This window comes from Pocillopora verrucosa, chromosome 3, assembly GCF_036669915.1.
Source record: "Pocillopora verrucosa isolate sample1 chromosome 3, ASM3666991v2, whole genome shotgun sequence".
In the NCBI taxonomy this organism is placed as follows: domain Eukaryota; kingdom Metazoa; phylum Cnidaria; class Anthozoa; order Scleractinia; family Pocilloporidae; genus Pocillopora; species Pocillopora verrucosa.
In genome coordinates, this window is record NC_089314.1 from 15,319,435 (window position 1) to 15,340,066 (window position 20,632).

Below are 20,632 nucleotides of genomic sequence, written 5' to 3' on the forward strand. Positions count from 1 at the left end.
CTTTTTTTCTATAATGCCTTCAGTCATTAATACTTTTCCTTTTTTCACAGCATTTTTAGAGGCCGGAGTTTCAAGCTATCTCGAGAACGCAATGTCTCACATACCTGAGGCCGGCTGGAATCTTGTCAAACCATGGGCTACGGAGAAACGGAAGGGCTTCTTCGCGGGCGATGCTGCAGGAGGAAAAATATATCAGGACACATTTGTTACACCCGAACAGGGAATATACTTTATTGCACTAAATTTACAACTGACAAATGTGACTACTGGCATCTTAAAAGTAAGTCTGGTAATTAATGACGAGTTTGAAAAAAAAAATGGATTCGAAGGTTTTGTTGGAAAGACCACGACAACAGAAACCGTAAGTATGTCTGGATTTTTGCTTCTTTATGAGAACGACGTCATAGCTTGCTACCTTAGTGGCTCAGCGGGAGTCCTGTTGTCTGACAGCACCTTTTCAGTGATGAAGATGTCACGAATAGGTTCTGTCCCAGGTTTTCACGCTGTATTATCACGTGACCAAGTTATTAAGCCTCACACCACCAGCCGGCTTAACTACTGGAGAACCAGTGGGTCCAAAGGTTTATTTGTGATGCACAGCGGCACTTCACCTTCTGTTGGACTGTATTGCTCAATTGTTGATGGAATTCACAAATTTACATCAAACATAAACCTCGAATCCAAAACTCAATTGACGAGCGTGGATGTAAGTATTGTTTTAAACTCAAATACTACTTTGGTGAAGAGGTACTCGTCCGGTACAAATAGATATTCCACTAGTGTGTCCGGAATGTTTAACTTGACACGCGGAGATTGTGTTGAGATGAGGATTGAGTGTTCCGATGAGGGACTCCCTGTAGTCTTAACAGGCACTAGTTTTTCAGGCCTTTTTCTTGATCAACAAATGGAGACTAATCAGCAATTCTCCGCCAGTTTACCTTCCCACAATCAATTGCAAATGAGTCCTGGATGGAATAAGGTGCAAAACTGGATCGTAAATTATTCAAAAAGGAACTTTCCATCACTAGAGATGATTCTGAAAACCAATCATAGCACGTTCATGCCGTACACTAGTGGAGTGTTCATTGTGGTAGCTGTCATGAATATAAATGCCTCAACGGAAAGTCAGAGTGATTTTCGATTGCTTGTCTCAGTCACTGAACCTTCATCTGGTAACAGCGGACTATTGGCAGCATATTCATTCTCTTCAAGTCTCAGGTCATTAATTGTCAGCGGTCTTGTTTCGCTTAACGAAGGTGATTCATTAAGTGTTTACGTTTATAGCGATTCTCGTGAAAGCGGTCTGGTGGATGGACTGTTTTGTGTTTCTACTGTTCCCTACGACTGGCCAGGTGTTGCAGCTTCACTTACAGAAGCCATTCCTCTGAATTTCCCAGAATGGACGAAAATTACTGAATGGAAAACTAACAATGTTCCTGGGTTGTTCTCCTTCGACAATGCATTCTTTCCAATCAAAGGAGTTTATCAGCCACATCAAGATGGATCGTACTTTGTGTCCTGCAATGTAATTTTTGCAGGTGAAGGCAAGGGGTATTTGTCAGCTATAATTGCTATCGACGACTCATTAGATCCCAGAAATGGACTTTACGCATTAGATGAAAATCCTAAAAGACTGGTCACCCTTAATGTGGCTGGTTCCATAAAACTTAGAAAAGGTCAAAATGTCTCGGTGTACGTCAAAACTACAGCATCGTCATCCTGGAACGTTTCTATTGAAACAGGCTTTTCAGTGGTGTTAATTGGAGCAGATTCTCTTGCTACCCCAGGAATCTTAGCAGGTAAGGCTATTTATACCTGTATGTATCTACACGAGCCTTATTTACAACATACATCACAGTGATTACATTTATATGCGTTACACCACATCACCTTCCTTTACTACATTCTACCTCATAAACATTAGTTCGCTTTCTCATGTATGTGGTGGATGATTGGCGATCCTGAGGCATGAAACAGAATTGGTAGTATTAACTTGCATTGGATATTTAGGCTGCTCCAAAAACCACGGAGAGTGCAACAAAATTTGGTCTAAAATACTTTACTGGTAAGAACATTTTTCGTATCAGGGAAGGTGCAGTTTCGAAATACAATAATGTTTTCATGATGACCATCGGAAATGCGTGTAATCTTTATTGTGTTTGCACCTGCAATTTTTCTCCAATTCGAGTAATTCACCTAGTAGTCTGCCTATGGAGAGGAATTTCGTATGTTACTTTTTGAACGATGAAATCAAACAAATTTCTGAGCGGTATACGGCCCAAAGAAGACGATTTAACCTAGGGCAGTTGGGCGATGGCTAACGCAATCGGAGGTGGCACTGACAGACAACAAGGCAGAATATTAAAAGCCCGTATATAATCCTTGATTCAGGTCTTACCATCGTCAAGATCTTGTCATGCTTAGGATCAACTTAGTTTTTATTTCCCTGTTTCTACTAACTACTTTGGGTTCTCTATAACTTTTTGAAACTAACTATCTTTAAGAGGTTGAAAGGAAATTTATTTTGGTATGTTCCCTCTCTCAATATCGCTAATAGTCGTGGGATATTTGAATAAAGGCATATCTTACTATACGTCACTTCGATTTCAAAGGATAATTGATAATTTTAACGTATGGGAACGACTAGAATTAGAATTTGTTCTGGTTAAATGTTTGGGAATTATTTAGGCCAGTTAGATTATCATGAAATCCATGTGTGAGTCTTGGTTTGTTATGTGCTTCAAGACAATACATTTATTTTTACCCTTTGAGTTATGTGTCCTTGACTGTTAAAGTAGGGCTTAATTCTCGTTCGATGATCGTCATCACTAATCGTGTTTGAGTTTTGTCCTTGACCTTGCCTAGAGTTCTCAACGGGAAGTTTTGTTTAGGTTTTAGTTCTCGAAGATTGGTTTTACAAGTACTCTGCATTTATTTTATCACCTAAATTCATTTATGAGTTCAAATCTTAAATATTTTTTCTCGAACCTTTCGACTGATAGTAAGTAAATAAGTAAGTAAGTAAGTAACAACTTTATTTAAAAAGGGGGGGCACATAACAGTATCTATCTATCAAACGTACTCTTTTCACTTCGTAAACACGAATACACACATTGTTCATCCTCTCCGTTTAGTTAAACAAGAGGAAGCCAGCGAAATTTTCACTGGTGGGGAAATTGGCGAATGGAAACTCATCCAACAAGTGTCTGACCCTTTTTTCCTGAGCAATTCTCGATTTGACTCCGCTACAGGCAGGTTCAAGGCTAAAGAAGATGGTCTTTACCTCATCAGTGCAATAATGTTAATACTTCACTCAGGATTATCTCAAATCAGAATGGCCTTTGTAGCAGACGGACAGTCCATTAATGTAACAACCTTTCAGTCAAATTCTTTAAATTCAAAAAGTGGTGCCTTTGTCAGCACGCTGACGCTATCCAGTACAGTACACCTTTATCCCAATCAGAAAGTTTCAATATTTATCGACTTACTTGGCCAAAACAGTTTCTCGTGTAAAGTACTGCCAAACAGTAGTTTTTCCGCCGTTTTAGTTTCTCGATGGGAAAGTGATTACACTGCCGGATTTTTGGCAACCGCAATCTATGACGCATTTGGGCGGACGGGATATAAGAAAGTCGCCGACTGGAAATCTGTGCCGTCAGTTTCTAAAAAGTATAAAATAACACCTTTCACTTCAATAAATATCAAGAACAGTGGCTTATATTTTCTTCAAAGCGTTTTAATTGTAAAAGATTATAAGGGTGACGAGGCTTTTGATAGTGGAGTTTGCATCAATGGGATAATTGCTCATAATGGCATCTCGGCGTCGAAACTCAGTGACGTGCAGAAGAGTGGCAAATTTGTCATCAGTGCATTTGGAGTGATATTCCTGAGAAAAGGACAGAAAATTAACCCATGCATAAAATCTAAAAAAAATTCTCCTTTCGCCACCATAAAAAATTCGTGGTTTTCGATAGTGCGTTTTCTTCCGCGTCGTCAAACTCCAGGTTTTCATCAAATTCTCGAGGATGGCCATAATAAAAAAGCGATCCCGGGATGCTCAAAAACAGGATTTATGTCAAGGGGTGGAAGTCAACTGGCCTACATAAGTGGCGACATATACAAACCAAATCCGACATCACCGAATGATAAAGGAAACTTCACTGCACCTGTGAAAGGCACTTACTTGATATCTCTCCTGTTCACTCTAAATGGAAACCTCACTGCAAATATCACTGCGTGTGTTGGAAGTCAAAAGTCTGCAGGGTGTCTCATTAAAATTTTTGACACTTGGAGGAAAAGCAACTACACCTTTGGGTTCGTTGGACTGATTGACCTAGAAAAGAACGAAATAATTTCAGTCTGTCTTAAGTCTAAAACTGAGATATCGTCTCTAATAGGAGTCACGATATCCGTGGAATTTCGAGGTCAATCTAACACAACTGTTCAACTAAAGCATATCTCCGACTGGTCAAGTTCTATAGGATGGCAAGAGTTATCTCAATGGAGAACTCGTGGTGGATACTCCGTAGATAAACTTTACGTGATGGAAAGTGGGCTATATATTCTCTCGATTAATTTCCAGATAAAAGCAGGCGAAAGAAGCCTCTTTGGAGTGAAGTTTGATGCTAGAGGATTATCAAATCACAGTGTTTTATCTGTTTTAGCAAACTCCGAAGGAGACGCTATTGTGTCATATAGTGCTGCTGTCGTTGCTCGACTGAATGAATCGGAAACGATGGCTGCTTCTGTTTACTCCGATTCGCAATCATTACTTGTCACAAACACCACAATGTTTGCTGTATTGGTAACTTCAAATGACAAATACTCCTGCTTAACACTGCGATCGAAAACAAGCCATTACATCAGTGGAACATGGTGGAAAGCTATCGGAGATTGGGAAAACTTTGATGAAAAGTGCAAGTCTTCAAACTCAGATTTCATAAAAGGAATATTTGTTGCTGAACTACCGGGTATTTACTTCCTGGCTACCACAGTTGTGGTGAAGACGTCACATTTATCAAATCAAACAAGGTAATATGATCTTTCCACTAATTTTCTATTGCGTGCTTTCGAAGAATAAGATTTTCCGTGTGCATTTCTTTAAAACAGCTGTGAAAGAAGGTGGGATGCAAATGATCCACAAATTGAAACGCAAATGATGCGAGACCGAAAACGATCTCAGAGGAAAAAATGCAAATGATCCCACTGAAAAATCAGGAATGGCATGGAGTTTGGGGTGGCGTGTTACTGTGGTACATCAACTATTCGTAGTTTCCTTCATTTTTTAACTACTTTAGTAAACAACTATCGCAACGAACAAAAGCGTAGAAAATGCAGACAGCAAATACAAGTATTAAGCCGATAGAAGATTTAAAACAAGCGTCCTTCTTTAGCAAAAAAATGGATTCAAACTCACATCGTGACAAACTCTATTGCCCATGGTCTTGAAATCATACTGAAAATGGGTATGGGGCGAAAACAGACCCCAGAGACTGGTGAAAAGACGATTCAAAGGAAACTTCGGAAAATTACGTTTTCTGATGATTTTGAGAGCTACTTTTGGTTCTCGACGTCTAATCCTCAACCCTTGACTAAAAAACAAAAAGCTATCAACTGAGACATATTCGGCTCTTAGCCGACCTTTTTTAACGCATGTGTCATTCACCCATGGAGCTTCTATATCTATATAAATACGTTTTACTTCCGCAAAAAATTTCTTTCTCTCTCTTTATCTATATAGGTATAGAGAATTTAATTCAGCGTATGATGTATAATAGATAGGCAATATGTAAAACTTATAGAAAATATCATTGCCACAAGCTTTTTTAACACAATCATTTCCGAGCAGTACAGTTTACCCTTTCGCCGCAAGTAGATTGGACATTGCACGATTTCTGAAGGCCTTGTGTACTTGTCGCCGGTTATCTTTGATAACGTTAATTGTTATTAATCTCCATTCGTGTTTTTCATTTTCTGGTAGACAGCGTTTATGACGTTTTGAAACTCTTCCCCCATAGTCGATTGTATGGAAACGCTGGCATATCGTTTTCGTGTGGATAGATCCAAACGAAGTCGTGACTTTGGCGGCTAAGCATAATTGAGGGCCAAGATTTCAAAGATGACAAACTGATCTTTTTCATTATAGGTCGAAATATGTCCGGTCATGAACATTTAGAAATTTAGTTTCATTTTGGCCTCTCTTTTAAAAATAATGTACACTTGACAAATAAACTTTCATAAAAGCATGCTAGCTTGTACTTACAACTGGTTTTAAAAAGGGAATGGTCAAACGACATAGAATGACTTTGGGTGTTCTCAATACTCACTCCGGTGCCAGGTTTGGATGTCTTTGGATGGCGGTCAACTTGCATTTGTACGATATTACTATTCCAAATTGTAAACGGACTGGCAATTTTATTGCCATTTGTGATCAAAGAAGACGATTGGTTAGTTTGAACAGAGAGAACAACATTTCGATTGCTGGCAAACTGCGTAATTATCATTATAATAAAGTTCGGATATAACGCGTGCTGTCACTGGTTGAAAGAGCGCGCCCTATGAGAGTTTATAATAAAGTTCGGATATAACGCGTGCTGTCATTGGTTGAAAGAGCGTGTTCTATGAGAGTATAGAGCATAGAGCTGAGCTAAACCTGTCACGCCGTCTGTCAAATTGTGCTATGTTCGACCTTTTCCGGGACTTCTTTTTAGCTTTCTTCCGATAACTGAAAGTGAAATTTCAGAACAAGCGAGCCGGCAAGTTGCAACAGAAGAACCAAACAAAGGTTTGTAAACATACCAGGCGCCGTAATTTACGTTATTAAAACGTGAGCAGATACGAAAATCCTCAAAGGAAAAACAAAATAGATATTCCGAGTTTTAAAGATTTTCACGCTCAGTTTGATTGCAAGCTTACGTACGGTACGGAAAAAATAAGAGCTTGCTCTGATATCCTTACCGATGCGTTGAGTAGAAAGTCACATCAGTCACTGCAGCCGAGTTTTGCGGCGCTGTCATCCCGAGCGATCTTCATGTTCCGGTGAATTCGGCTGTCGTTCATTCAAAAAACACTCGCCTTGAAAAGTTTGTTTTCTACCTTGTCGTGTGAAAAAACTCGCGTGTTTTTATGAGCCATAATTCGGTTAAAGTTCACTGAACATTTCACTACAATACTCTGTATTAGAGACTTAAAAACTTCAGGCAAAAGTGTTAAATTCGACCTGCCGAACTATTAAAGAAATGTAAAATGGTTTCCGTGTTTACATAGCCTGATGTAAACACGCGGGAGGTTGGGAGAACACGAGATAAGCGTAGGAAACCACGACGCGAAGCGAAGTGGTTTCCAGCTTATCGAGTGTTCTCCCAACCTCCCAAGAAGTGGGGAGAAACACGAGACGTAGTCGATTGTTTCTCCCTACACTTCTTTTGTGCTCTAGCCGCTTCCTGCGTGCTTTATAACAGAACAGAGCACAGTCAAGGCTTCTCTGTTTGTTAAATAGAACTACAAACTTCATCAAACGAGTCTATCAGATGAACAAGCAGCTTATGGAAACGATAGCTTCCGATAAGAAATTCACCTTCAGTGGAAAAATTGCGTCTTCCTCTACCTTTGTAGGTCACGCTAACCGAATGCCTATGAACAGAAATTAATCCAAAATTTCTGCCCTCACGGTAGTAAGAAAAAAGAATAAAGCTGTTCTGCATTCTTTTCTTTTCTTTCAAGAATTATGGAACTTCTACTTACCGTCAATGGGGACGCGATGAATACCAATGGATTAAAAGCTACGAAAAGTGTAACTGATGGCTTGTCAGTGGTTCTAAGTTTATCTGCTACCGCTTACCTTGAGCAGTGGCAGACGTTGTATTTGATGATTAGAAGCAGTGGCGAGGGTGATTTTGAAGTAACCAATGGAGGTACCTTTAGCGTGGTACTATTAGGTAAGACGTCGTTTTATCACGTCGTTTTATTTTAAATGTGACCTGCTTCCCAAAGTTGGAAAAGTGGTCTGATGTCCGACTTAAATTCATGATTTGCAATGTATTTGCTTCAAGTTTTGCTCCTGAACGTTATTCTTCGACCTTTTCACAGATATCAGTTATTATTCTCGTGTGGAATGAAAACATCAATTCGATATTGTTTAGAAGTTCAAAAACTGTTTGAAAAGATTTCTTTGAACTTCACTCATGACTGAAAAAGTGCTTACTACGTACTGCTATTTAGCCACGATTGTAATTGAAGAACTGTCTTAATATTATTATCATTAGTTGTAGTAGAAGTAGTAATAAGTAACAGTAGTAGCAGTAGTAATAGTAGAAGCAATATTAATAGAAGCAGTAGTAGTAGTGGCAACAGTAGTAGAAGTAGTATTATTAGTAACCATGCAGTAGTAGTAGTTTATGTAGTAGTAATAGTAGTAGCAGCAGCAGTAATAGTATAAGACTTTAGTTTTTTTTTTTTAGTTTTTTTATTCAGATAAAAAAAATTACAATCCTCAATAAGACAAAACAAAGTAAGTTTTTCTAACTAAGAAAAGCTATCAACTTGTAGTTAAAGTTCAACCTTTTCTACAAGGACGCTGTGTATGAATATTAAGCTATGCACATCTATCTTTTTTAAAATCCCTATATCATATATTTTTAGAGGAGACAAGGCAGTACAAGACAATAGGAAACAACATTATTCAGTTTGACAAAGGCCCACGTATAATACGTCATCCACCAGCGTACACTAGTCTCGGCGGCGATCTAGGATTAAATGTTTCATGGAGATGTGATGCGGTAGCTAAGGGAAATGTGTCTTATCAATGGCTAAAGAATAACCAGGTACATGCAATGGACCAGAGAATTGACAAGAAAGTGTAAAAAGTATTGAATTAATCGAAGACCTTTTACGTAAGAGTTTTAATATCAATAAAACAAAAATGGTTCTTTATTCCTTTTACAAATACTAAAAAATGAAATTCGATGTTAAACAAATAGAGCAGCATTGACTGTGCTCTGTTCTGTTTTATAAAATGTTCAGAGAAATGTGCGCGCCATGATTGGTTACAACGAGTTCATTATTAAAGAAACAAAAAACTCTCAAGTGCACTATTGAGTTATATAAGCACTTAACTTAACAATGCTCGAGGAACATTTTCTAAAATTTCTTTTATAAAATGTATCGTGAATTGCGTGCGCTCGTACCGATGACATAGGCTGCGTGCATTATATCTCTACAGTGCACTCGTAAGGCGCGTGCTCTATGGAAATAAAATGACCTCGTTCTGACCAATCACGGGGCGCTTTTCCCTGAACATTTTAAGATAGAGTATGCTTTTTCAACAAATGACAGCGCGCGTTATGTTCAAGCTTTATTTATAAAATATATTGTAATGATGAAAAAGTTGCATGATAATTTCGTTTGGTCGATACTCTAATTATGAGGTGGATTGTTTTTGGTTTGTTTTGTTTTTCTCGTGATGTTTTAACTTCGCGATACGGATCGCGACGTTTCGACTGCGTACTGCGAGTCTCTTAAGGCGATAGGGTAGGTTGGTTACGTCTCACCTAATGAAGTATCATGATTGCTATGGTAGGGTGGTGGATAGCGCGTTTTGAATATGTATTCCGTTTGTAGTTGGTTATAGTAAGATGTCTGAAAAAAGGATCAGTCTGCAGTCGAAACGTCGTGATACTCATTGAAGTAGGTTACACGAAATATAATCCAATACTAATTTCTTACCATTTTTAACTTTTTCTTTCCTGTCTTTTCTGTAACAATTTTTAGCCTTTTGTACCATCTCATGACCTGTCTCTTGTTAACGTGCAAGTATCACACACGGGTCAATATGTCTGTCTGGCGGAATATGACGGCGTCAAGGTGTACTCAACACAAGCTGACCTTGATGTGTTCGGTAATATCAATATAAAATCGCTTTAATCAAAAATCATGTACACTCTATTTTGCTTGTCGTTGTTGCCGCTGTAACATAGCTGTCATATGTTGCTCATCACAATTGTACAGAAAATTGATGCCTTTAAAAATACTATACCGATCGTGATGAATATGCAAAATCCTTGTAATTAGAAGAGTTTTCTCAAAACTCTACTATGTGCAATCTTATTCAAGGCTCTGAGAGTTTATATCTAAACCCTCAATCTTTAGATACCCTTCTTTCAATCACCTGCTTCAAAGGAGGTTCTTGATACCACCTCATGTTGAAAAATTATAGGGTTGCATGATGTCCGCAAATATTGAGCAAACATCATCATTTTATCTCACTCAGGCAGCAACACTGAGTTCCTTAAAAATCCTCTCGACCACAGTTAGCCAAAGTGCTATTTTTAGGTGAACAAAAGGGATCTGCAACACTGAAAAGTTTTCCAACACATTAGATCGGAACAACTTGTTTCCTTCACTCATTTACTAATTTTATCTATTTTGCTGTAGACACCACTCCGCAGTTTGAGACCAGAGAGTTTAATGCCACAGAAAACAAAAATGCTTCATTTGAGCTTCCTTTTAGTGCTTTGGACAAGGAACGCATGGCTGCCATTGTCTCTCTCGTCATAGTTAAAGGTTGGTAAAGAAAACGGCAAATATCCTCTCACTTACAAGGTTGTTGCATACCTTCAGGACTGAGCGGGTAACTTTAAAAAGTTTACCTTAAACAATTTTTCAAAATTCAGTCAAATTAGGAGGTGCATCAACAGAAATGTGTCGGGGATTTGATATTACTAAATTTTCAGCTGATTAATCCTAGTCAGCCGATTCTTTTCTTCCTTTTTTCTTAAACCGATTCTCCTCACTTTTAACAGAGATGAACCAAACAAAAACCATAAAACGGCTTTTTATTGTTTGGGTCCAGAACTTTTCCCAAAAAAAAAAATGAATCACAAGTTAGTAAAATCGCGTTGATCCACAACTTTTCAAAATAAATTTATTCTACTTTTTTAAACGAAATTCTAGCTCCACAAGATTGAATGTGATCTAATGTGGGTACCAAGCCAAGCCAAAGAGGAGATCTGCGGATGTTAATATTAGTGTTTTTTCTTATGGCTCATAATATCACTGAGGTGATGTTAGAATAACTTGAACTTGGATTGTTCACCACAAACACTCCCTAGTTTTCCTTTCCTAACCTTTATCTAAACTAACGCTTGAAAGCAATAATCAACAAACCTGTGTCTTCGTGACATTTGAAAATCACATTTCAAATCTACGAACCTAGGTTTCAAGACATCCTACGTTTCGGCATCCTACGCAATAGATTTCGTTTGTTTAGGAAGTAATGTTATTTTGTATAACATTTTAACAGTCATTTAAATTAACGTTAATCAACATGAATCTTGGAGGCGACGCTTGAATAGCATAGGGATATAAAGCTTTTTCCAATTTTTGACTATAGATGACGTATTTGCGTTTGAATGTACCACAATCATTTAAAATGACCTGCAATGTCCACGTGCACCGTAGTTAAAACATAACATTAACATTTTTAAGCGGTATTAACTACTGAGACGTAGCCATTGTAACGAAGTCAGATAACACAACAATTTCAATCCAACTGTAAGTGGACCATTGCAAAGATACATAACATAACACGTGTGCTTGCATCTGGCATATCAGTTCTCGTTGTAGAGGCTATTGTGACATCGTTTCATCTCCCTTCTTTAGATAAACAAAGAAACAACACAATATCAGGAAACTGAAAACGTAAATATAACTTGAAACGGATGACTAAAAATGTTCACTGTTCAAGATTGTTCCCTTAGCCTTAATACCGGTTCCCTAGGTAGTAAGATACCTCAGGTACGCAGGCCTCCTTAATGGAAACAGGTGTGGGAACGCTTGGTGGAGCGGGCTGAGGATCTGACTGCAGGAACTCTGAAGGTTTAACAACTCCATTATTTCTGGTTAATTCGAGAACGGGAACACTTGGCAAAACTACCTGGAACCTGGCTGCGAGGCAGCAGACATCTGAAATGCTGAGGATTCAGTTCGTAGCTGGAGTATCCCCTTAGTGGGTCTCCTGGCGGGTAGTCGAATCTGAGTATCGACCTTTAACTGCTCTTTATCTTCGTCTGGCATCCCTTAGAAGTTCTCAGGAACTTTGTAAAGATGAGAACCATTTGGGTGCTAGCCTACCATCTTCTGTCTTCCCCTTTATAGGAAAGTACCACTACCTGACTACTAACTTGCGCTTTAAACCATTTTCACTGACATGGTAAGGGTCGAACCAGTACCACATATCCGACTTTGAATGGTGGCAGCTACTTAGCTCCTCTGTCCTAGTAGATGGATTGCTTAAGATTCCTTCGTTTTAATTTGAGCTTGACATCATAAATAATTTTTGGCTGAAGCAGATGACTAGCCATAGGAAGGGAAGTGCGAGTTCTGCGCGCAAAGAGACGCTGTGCGGGAGTGCCGTCCATTCCTTCTAGGGTGTTCCTAAAGTTCAGTAGAGACATATGAGGGTCATGGCCAGCATCAGCAGCTTTCTTCAAGATGTTTTGCAGTTTTAACACTGTTCTTCGCCTTGCCGTTGGACAGTGGATATCATGGCGAAGTTTTAATGTGTTCAAACTGATACTCCGCTGCAAACTTATAAAACTTGTGACAGTCAAACTTTGGTCCATTGTCTGTGGTGATACGGTTCGGAAGCCCATATCTTGCAAGGAGTGGCTTTAGTTTGTCAATAACCTCTCTGGTAGTCTAGATGTCAGCATATCTCACTCGAAGAAATTAGAGTAACGGTCATTGGTAACCAGGTAGTCGGTGCTGTTAAGCTCAAACGTATCGGCTGAAATGCTTTGCTATGGTCTTGTCGGTATTTCTTAAGAAACTAGAGGTTCTTTCTGCTGTTCTGGTTTGTAGCTGTTTCAAATGCTGCACCTTGAGATGAACTTTGTAATTTGCTTGTAAATGCCTGGCCAGTAGAAGGCTTCTCTAACTCTCCTGAGACACCCCTGAACACCCAGGTGACAAGCACCTACTTTGTCTATCATGGATTGCGTTAGGGTAGATGGTACCATTATTCGCTCACTCTCGAACACGACTCCTTGCTGTATGGACAACTCTCCTCTGAAAGGAAAGTATTCCCGCAACTTGAGTGGTACGTAGGGCCTGCTCTCTGGCCAGCCTTGTTTGATCATAGTGGCTAATGCCTGAAGCTCTGCATCAACTTCCATGGCACTCTTGATTTCTAAGAGAGTTAGTTGTCGAATGGGAACAAACACAATCATATCTACATTCTCAGGCTCAATTTCTGTTGGTGAACTCATGTAAGTGACACTCCATACTGCTTCTTTGTCACCACTTACTTGTTTAGCACAGGGAAGGAAGGCTCGGCTGAGGGGATCTTCCATGTGCATTACAGTGCCCTTTCTGTATGAGACTTCACTGAGTCAAATTTATACAGACGCAACAGCATTCTCTGCAACCGCTTTGGTACACTCAACAGACTCTTCTTCATAATGGATTCTAGGGGTTTGTGGTCAGTGTCGATAAAAGTCTTTCTACCATAGACGTAGCCCTTAAACGCTCAACCCCGAAGGCAATTGGTAATAACTCTTTCTGGATCTGGGCATAGTTAGTTTCCGTAGGAGTGTGGGCCCTAGAGGCATAAGCGACAGGGTGCCCCTCTTGTAGCACACAGGCCCCTAAACCACTCATGGAGGCATCGCATTGAAGTATCGTCTTCTTTTGAGGATCGAAGAACTTGAGCACTGGCGCTAGGGTTAATACTTGCTTTACTGGCTCTAAGCACTTGCCATGAACTCCTTCCTCCCATACAAACTCATTTTGCTTCTTGACAAGTTCTCTCAGTGGTTTTGCCAAATCTGTTAGATTGGGTGCAAACTTCTGTACGTAATTTAGTATGCCTAGTACTCTCTGGACATCTGCCCTATCAGTAGGGGACGGCATTTTGTTGATGGCTTTCAACTTGTTTGGATCAGCGCCAAGACCCTCTGAAGAATTAATGTGGCCCATGGAGCTGAATTGTTTCTGTCTTACTTGCATCTTCTCTGAATTCAACTTGATACCTTTCTGTCTACAGCGGTTGAACACCTCCCAAGGTTGCGGTCATGACCTTCAAGGGCTCCTTCATCCGTGTTGTCTGCTATAGCTTTTTGCCCTGGTAACCCTTCAAGTGTAATATCAATAATATCCAACTGTACGTGCCAGAACCCATTTTTCGCATCAAGTAATGTGAACACACGGGCCTTTGATAGGAGAGGCAGTACATCATCTATTGTGGGTAGAGGGTAACGATTTCTGCGTAGGGCTTCATTTAAGGGTTTTGGGTCTATGTACAGTCTGACTTGGCCATTCTTCTTCGTTGTGATCACCACTGCTGAAATCCACTCAGTCGGTGAATCGACCTTTCGAATCAATGAAATATCTGACAGTCTGTCCAATTCTTGTTTTAGAGGTTCTCTGAAGACGATTGGCACTCTCCGTGTAGTTAGCTGGACTGGTTGGACATTCTGGTCGATTTCCAGGTGGAGTTGTCCATCCAGTTTGCATTCTCCAGTGAACGCATCCTTGTACTGCGACATGCAGTCTTCCACCTTAGGACCTTCACTCCTCACGCCATCCGAGTCCCCTCCATGGATATTCTGTTTGTTGACAGTTAGAAATTAAAGATGTTCACTGGCTCTCAAGCCTAAAATGGATTTGCATGCACCTCTAACAATAAGGAACTCAATGCTGTACCTTTTATCTTTCTTTGGGCTAACTAACTTCAGTCTTTTCTTGCCCAAAGGTTTAACTTCTGACTGGTTTTACATTACAAGAGTCATTGTGGTTTTCTCTAATTCGTTGAAGCTGTTGTGCCCATAAAGCCTTGTCACCGTCTCAGCAGTCATAATGTTTACAGTTGATCCACTGTCTACTTAAAACTTCTCCTCCTTTTTACGCGAGCAAAGAAGAGAAGATGAGAAACTGTTCGTGACATATGAATTTAATGATACCCTACTTGAATTACAAAATCAAAGAAATTAGAATGAAGTATTGGCTTCCAGGTTACAAGTGCGAGGCCCTAGTGTAAAACCCATTAATAAAGTTTGGTTCTTACGCAATTACCGTCAGTTGACATGTTTCTCTCTTCGGTCAGTCCTGAAATCTGCTATTTCCATGTAAATCTAGTAATAAATTTTCCAACTATAGCCCTAGCTAACTTGAGTCTTAATACTAAGTTTCTTCAATTTCATTTCTTGTTTAAAGATGGCAAATGATAGCTGTTATGATTCTTTTCGGTACAAAACTCAACCTATATTTCTACTTTCTTATATCATCCAGGAAACACGAAGGGTACGTTTGTACTATTCCCTGAGGTAACACAGGACAGATTCAGTCTAAGAAATCAAATTCCATTAGATCACGAGGCCATAAACCTGTTTCACCTGACACTTAAGGCTACCAATCAGGACACGAAGAAATCAACTGAAGTCGAAGTGACAATTCATATTTTGGATGATAACGATAATAAACCGATATTCCATAACAGGTGAGGTATTGTGACATGGCTCGTTGATTTTTACCTCATGGTGTAGCGTTTGTCATCTTATGAGGTTTAAGTATGGAGGAAAAATTCACTCACACACTCACTCTATTTCTTCATTTTTTCAACAATTAGTTCAGACATTAAAACCCGGATTAAACCTGCTATCTCATGCCTCCCCTAGTAGATTTGCTTCTCTACTAAAAGTCATGCTATTGTCTTCTGTTCAAATATTTGGGGGAGGGGGGTGGTACAAAGGCCGAAAATTTTGCCAGGGTGCAGGGAGTAATCAAAATTATTCAAAATAGGGTCTGCCTTTGGGCCAGAGGCTTTCTTTTTGTTTCATCCTTGATCAAAATACATTCGTGTAGACCTTCCAAACGAAGAGGAAATTTGCGCAAGAATTGGAGAGTAAAGGGCTTCAAAGTCTTGAAATTGATGTTGACAATAGTCCCAACTATTCACATTAAAATATTTGTTGGACCGAAGGCGAAAATCATCGCGGTTTTTCCTTCTTTTTGCTCCATTCTTGATCAAAATACACCCGTGTAGAACTTACACACGCAGAGGAAATTTGTGTGAGAATACTCAATTGGCAAGAAAAGGGCTTCAAAGTCTTAAAATCGACAATGACAGCAGGCCCAACGATAGATATAGCAATATTTTGTCGCGCTGCATGTGCGATTTTAATTCATGCCTTTAAGTTGATTATCAGGTATCCATTTGGCTGCCACATGACTATATGTTGCTTATATTTGGCTCATATCTTGAGGTTTTAAAGGTATTTATTTCATTTGAACTTTTTATGCGATTTCATCCTTTCCTCAAGCTGACTTTCGGTATCTGTTTTGGCCACATTTTGCATATATTTGGGAGGTTATTTACCATGTTTTGGGTTTTTACAGATCACGTCGAATTAATCCTTTCTTTTTATCACGCAATCACCTTACGAGCTATTCGCTCCTAAGGCGCGAATTTTTAGTCGGAATTTTAACGCGCGGTTTAATTATATTACTTGCTGAGGCATAGATAGAATTGGCCGTCGTTTAGTTCCGATATTTTTGTCTCTGTTTGGCCTTTATTTTATCTGACCTTAAAATGTAGGTCTCTAACACTTTTAAAGTTGATAATAAGCTGGTCATTTAAAGAAACGTCACGCGCTGAGGAGATGACAAAGATTTCAAGTTCTCATCCATTTATTGTATAATTAAAATGTAACATAAATTTTATTGCATTACAGGTTTTTTTCCAGCGTTTTCCGAAAAGTTGTAAAGTAACATTTCAATTTTAATCTCACTAATAGGACTGTGAACATTTCTGTCAAGGAAAACGTAGCAAATGGAACTTTCATATATCAAGTGAAAGCGATTGATAAAGATTCTGGGAACAATTCGAGAATAAAGTATACTCTGCTGTCAGGGGAGTATAAAGAAAACTTCGTTATTGATGCCTCATCTGGAAATGTCTCTGTCAACGGAAACCTTGATCGTGAAAGCAGGGGTGATTTCACACTCCTAATCCAGGCGACGGATGGAAAGTTTCGATCAAACATGAGCTTATTAATAACAATATTGGACGTGAACGAATTCCAACCAGTGTTTAATCCACAGTATTATAAAAGAAACATTTCAGAAATGGCTTCATTTGGGACGCCGATCATTCGAGTTTCTGCCACAGACGAGGACTCAGCAGAGAATTCCATAATACATTATAAAATCATTAGCGGTAATATTAATGGCACTTTCTGCATCAGTGAAACAAACGGAACGATTTTGCTCCAAAAATCATTAGATTACGAGACACTGAGCGGTTACGAACTTCTTGTAGAGGTCTCCGACGGTAAATATAATTCAACCGCGAACGTTTCAATTCAAGTCGAAGATTTCAATGACAATAGTCCGTACTTCACGAAAAACCTTTTTTCAACTACCATTTCAGATGATATTCCTATAGGATTTGTGGTAATGAATTTGACAGCACTAGACAGCGATAGTGGCTGTAATGGATACGTGACGTATTCGTTAGCGGAAAACCTGCGGGAAAACGACCATCTACATCTATTCCATGTCATTCCTACAAGTGGAGCCATCATAACTTTAGACAAACTCAAACTGAACGCACCCCTAGTTAAATACAGGTTTTCTGTCATCGCTAGTGACCATGGTATTCCGAGTAGGCAATCGCGTGTAAACGTCACGATTATCGTGGAAGATGCAAACAACTCTCCCCCTGTGTTCACAGATTGCCCAGACATTATAGTAATAGGGTCAACCAAACCAGAACAGCACTTCTTTAATGTCTCGGCTTCCGATGCCGATTATGGATCCAATGCCAACATCGGTTACTTTATTGACGATGGACCATCCTCAGAAATGTGTTCTTCAAACTCAAACATGTTTCAAGTTGATGAAAAGGGAGCAGTTCGTAACGTACAAGAGCTGGAGGAGAAATGTATTTATAACATAACCATATGTGCGACGGACGGAGTGAAATTTGATCGATGCACAGTTACTTTACGCGTCAATCTGCCTGATGAACCCACTGCCGTGGAAAGGACAGGTGAGCTAGCTTTTTTGCCCAACACCTTCATCTCAGGGTTACGAATTTGGCTGGTGCATTTATCTTTACGTGAAAAGTGTATTTCATTTTATTTCTTCTTTTACCAAAACACTGTTTGGTAGCTTTTCTTTTAGAGTCACGTCTCCGTGATCTTGAAAATGGTCACTTTCCCACCACACAATGAAGAGAAATAAAGTGTTAAAACTGAAAAGGGGTCTGTTCTTGACCTTAATCCATCACCCTTTGTTTCGCAAATGCCTGCTAAAAGCGTCAAGACCCCACGCATCTTACCATCATAAAATCTTACGAACGAGCGCACCTTTTCAACTGAACGTAAGTCGTCTTATTTAGGATACGTATTTGTGAGGGTTGTCTTCAAGTTTCAGCCTTTACCTTGACGTATGCATCGAGTGTGGTTGATTAAGGCGTCAAACTGACTATGCACCGAGAAATTTAAAACATATTTTGGTCATCGTTTCGTGACTTAACGTATTTCGGAGCTACTTCTGTTATGGAGATAGATATCCAATTTTACAACAGATATCTGAAATTTTTCTGACTCGTTTTCTTTTCCTGTCCTCAGATGATCTTCAAGGCACGCAAATAATTGTCCTGAGCATTATAGGCGTCCTCCTAAGCGGTTTTATTTTGGGTCTGATCATTATTTGTTGCTTCCGAAGGAGAAGAATAAGGTATGTGTAATGGCTTTCATTTTCTTAATCTAAGAATAAGGTATTCACGAGAAGAAAAAGAGTTGGATTGAGCAATATCCGAAAAAAGGAGAAAAATTTAAAAATGTGAAATCTGAGTGTAAAGACAATAGCTTCATACAACGGAAGGGGATCTAGACGATTATAGCGTTAAAAAAATGTCTTCTAATCATAATATATATATATTTATGAACAGTGTTTATGCAATGGCGAAGAAAGACAGAAACAAGGCTGAATCTGAATTGTAACAATTTACTGGATGCAATGAAAACAGAATGGCGCAGAAGGAGCGGGGTACGTGGAATGCGGAACCAGTGGTCAGCATTATTTTATATAAACTCAAAACATCTCAGAATTATTCTAAGGGTTAAGTGGTAGCGGTAGGACTACAGATGAAATTTACGATTAGAATTAAAAAATGAAATAACTTCTTTAGAAAACCGTTGTACCTTTGGTGCGTCATTCGATTTTTTAACATATGTTCTGCAAATCATTAAATTCAATTTCAAAGTACATTCCAAGTTGATAACGGATTGAAAAAAAAAACATTTAATAGATATCAAGATCCTGATATCGTTCTTTTTTATACCATTTTTTCTCTCTCTCTGTTGTGTAGCATTCAGTAAGCTATGGTCTTCTATGTTGGATCATTTGATTTGAATAGAGATACTGCATGGTTAAATAATGACTTCAGAGCATTGCCGCCACGAAAACGTGCTGTTAGAAGGCCATAACGCCTACGTCAAATTAGTTTAAATGATAAATCAATGCATAATAACTGACGAAAGCTTGTATCAATTCAAATTCTCTGATTGATTCTGATCATGAAAATGTTGAAGAATCTTCCGCTTCAAGCTATGAATCCGATGAAGAAAATCCAGAGCCTGGGGACAGGAATTTTTTCCTGACCGTGGAAGACGAATTTCTCGTATTAGTGAAAATAGACTAGGATTATTATACCCTGATTTATCTGTGAGATTTAATGTGTGTGAAGAAACTGTTTCTATACTGTTCACAATTTAGTTTAATTACTTATGTGAACGTTTTGGTGTGTTAAAGATCTGGCCAGACAGAAATTTTTTTTGCTTAGCTCCCACATACTCAAAGTTAATTGAAAAAAATCACAAGGAATGTCAATAGTATGGCACAAAAGTGGTTATGAGGTAAATGGGAAGCAATAACTTTAGAACCTCATTTGTATCACATGTAATACATCAAGGTTTCTTGAAGTATAAATGAAAGAATTTTATACATGCCAAATAAGCTTCGTGTCTGGACAATCTCTTTCCCTTTCCCAGTGGACAAAGGGCAGTAAATATTTCCCTGTAGATTCTATGTAGAGGCCCCCCCCCCTACATGTAGCTGTTCATTCATAATTTTTCTAAAAAGGCCAAAGTATGATCAAAATAACATTTTGTTACCTTTGGAAAAAGGTTATCCTCCCAGTATGTCTACTCAGAGTACATCCGCTGAACATTAATATTGTGTGAACCTGAGCGATAAACAACAAAGTCACACCATGGAAGCCTAGTGACACTTGGCTGCCCTTGAACTTGATCATAATATCTATTATTGTCTTTTGTTTCCGTTTTGCCTTTCCATCAACCATATGAAGGAAGACCTCTGTATCCTGATAAGCCTCATCCGCGGTTTTATTTCTCCGTCTATATGAATTTAATCAACTGGAGTAAACCAAATGGATCCTTCTGAGTTGGGTCCTATACTTTGCTATCTGAAGAGGCCTCAAGATGGGGAAAAGAGGAATTAACCACTAGGCCTGTATCATACACAATAATCTGCTTCCTGTTCTTTTGCTTTTTCCTGCAGTAGATAGGTCGAGAAATCATTTCTTGTCGTCTTCCATGACGAATAGAAG

General features: G+C 39.0%; 1 protein-coding gene across 1 annotated transcript in view; it reads left to right on the forward strand.

Moving 5' to 3' along the window:
* The window catches only part of LOC131791095 (uncharacterized), a 38,633-nt gene extending 18,510 nt beyond the window's left edge, over window positions 1-20,123 (forward strand). The window contains exons 3-12 of the mRNA XM_059108410.2: window positions 51-1,799; window positions 3,135-5,031; window positions 7,723-7,937; window positions 8,641-8,822; window positions 9,769-9,895; window positions 10,432-10,560; window positions 15,286-15,493; window positions 16,791-18,046; window positions 18,630-18,738; window positions 18,953-20,123. Coding sequence (XP_058964393.2) covers window positions 51-1,799; window positions 3,135-5,031; window positions 7,723-7,937; window positions 8,641-8,822; window positions 9,769-9,895; window positions 10,432-10,560; window positions 15,286-15,493; window positions 16,791-18,046; window positions 18,630-18,738; window positions 18,953-19,004 — 5,924 coding nt within the window. The 3' untranslated portion in view covers window positions 19,005-20,123. The remainder of the gene's footprint in view (window positions 1-50; window positions 1,800-3,134; window positions 5,032-7,722; window positions 7,938-8,640; window positions 8,823-9,768; window positions 9,896-10,431; window positions 10,561-15,285; window positions 15,494-16,790; window positions 18,047-18,629; window positions 18,739-18,952) is intronic.
* The last annotated feature ends 509 nt before the right edge of the window (window positions 20,124-20,632 follow it).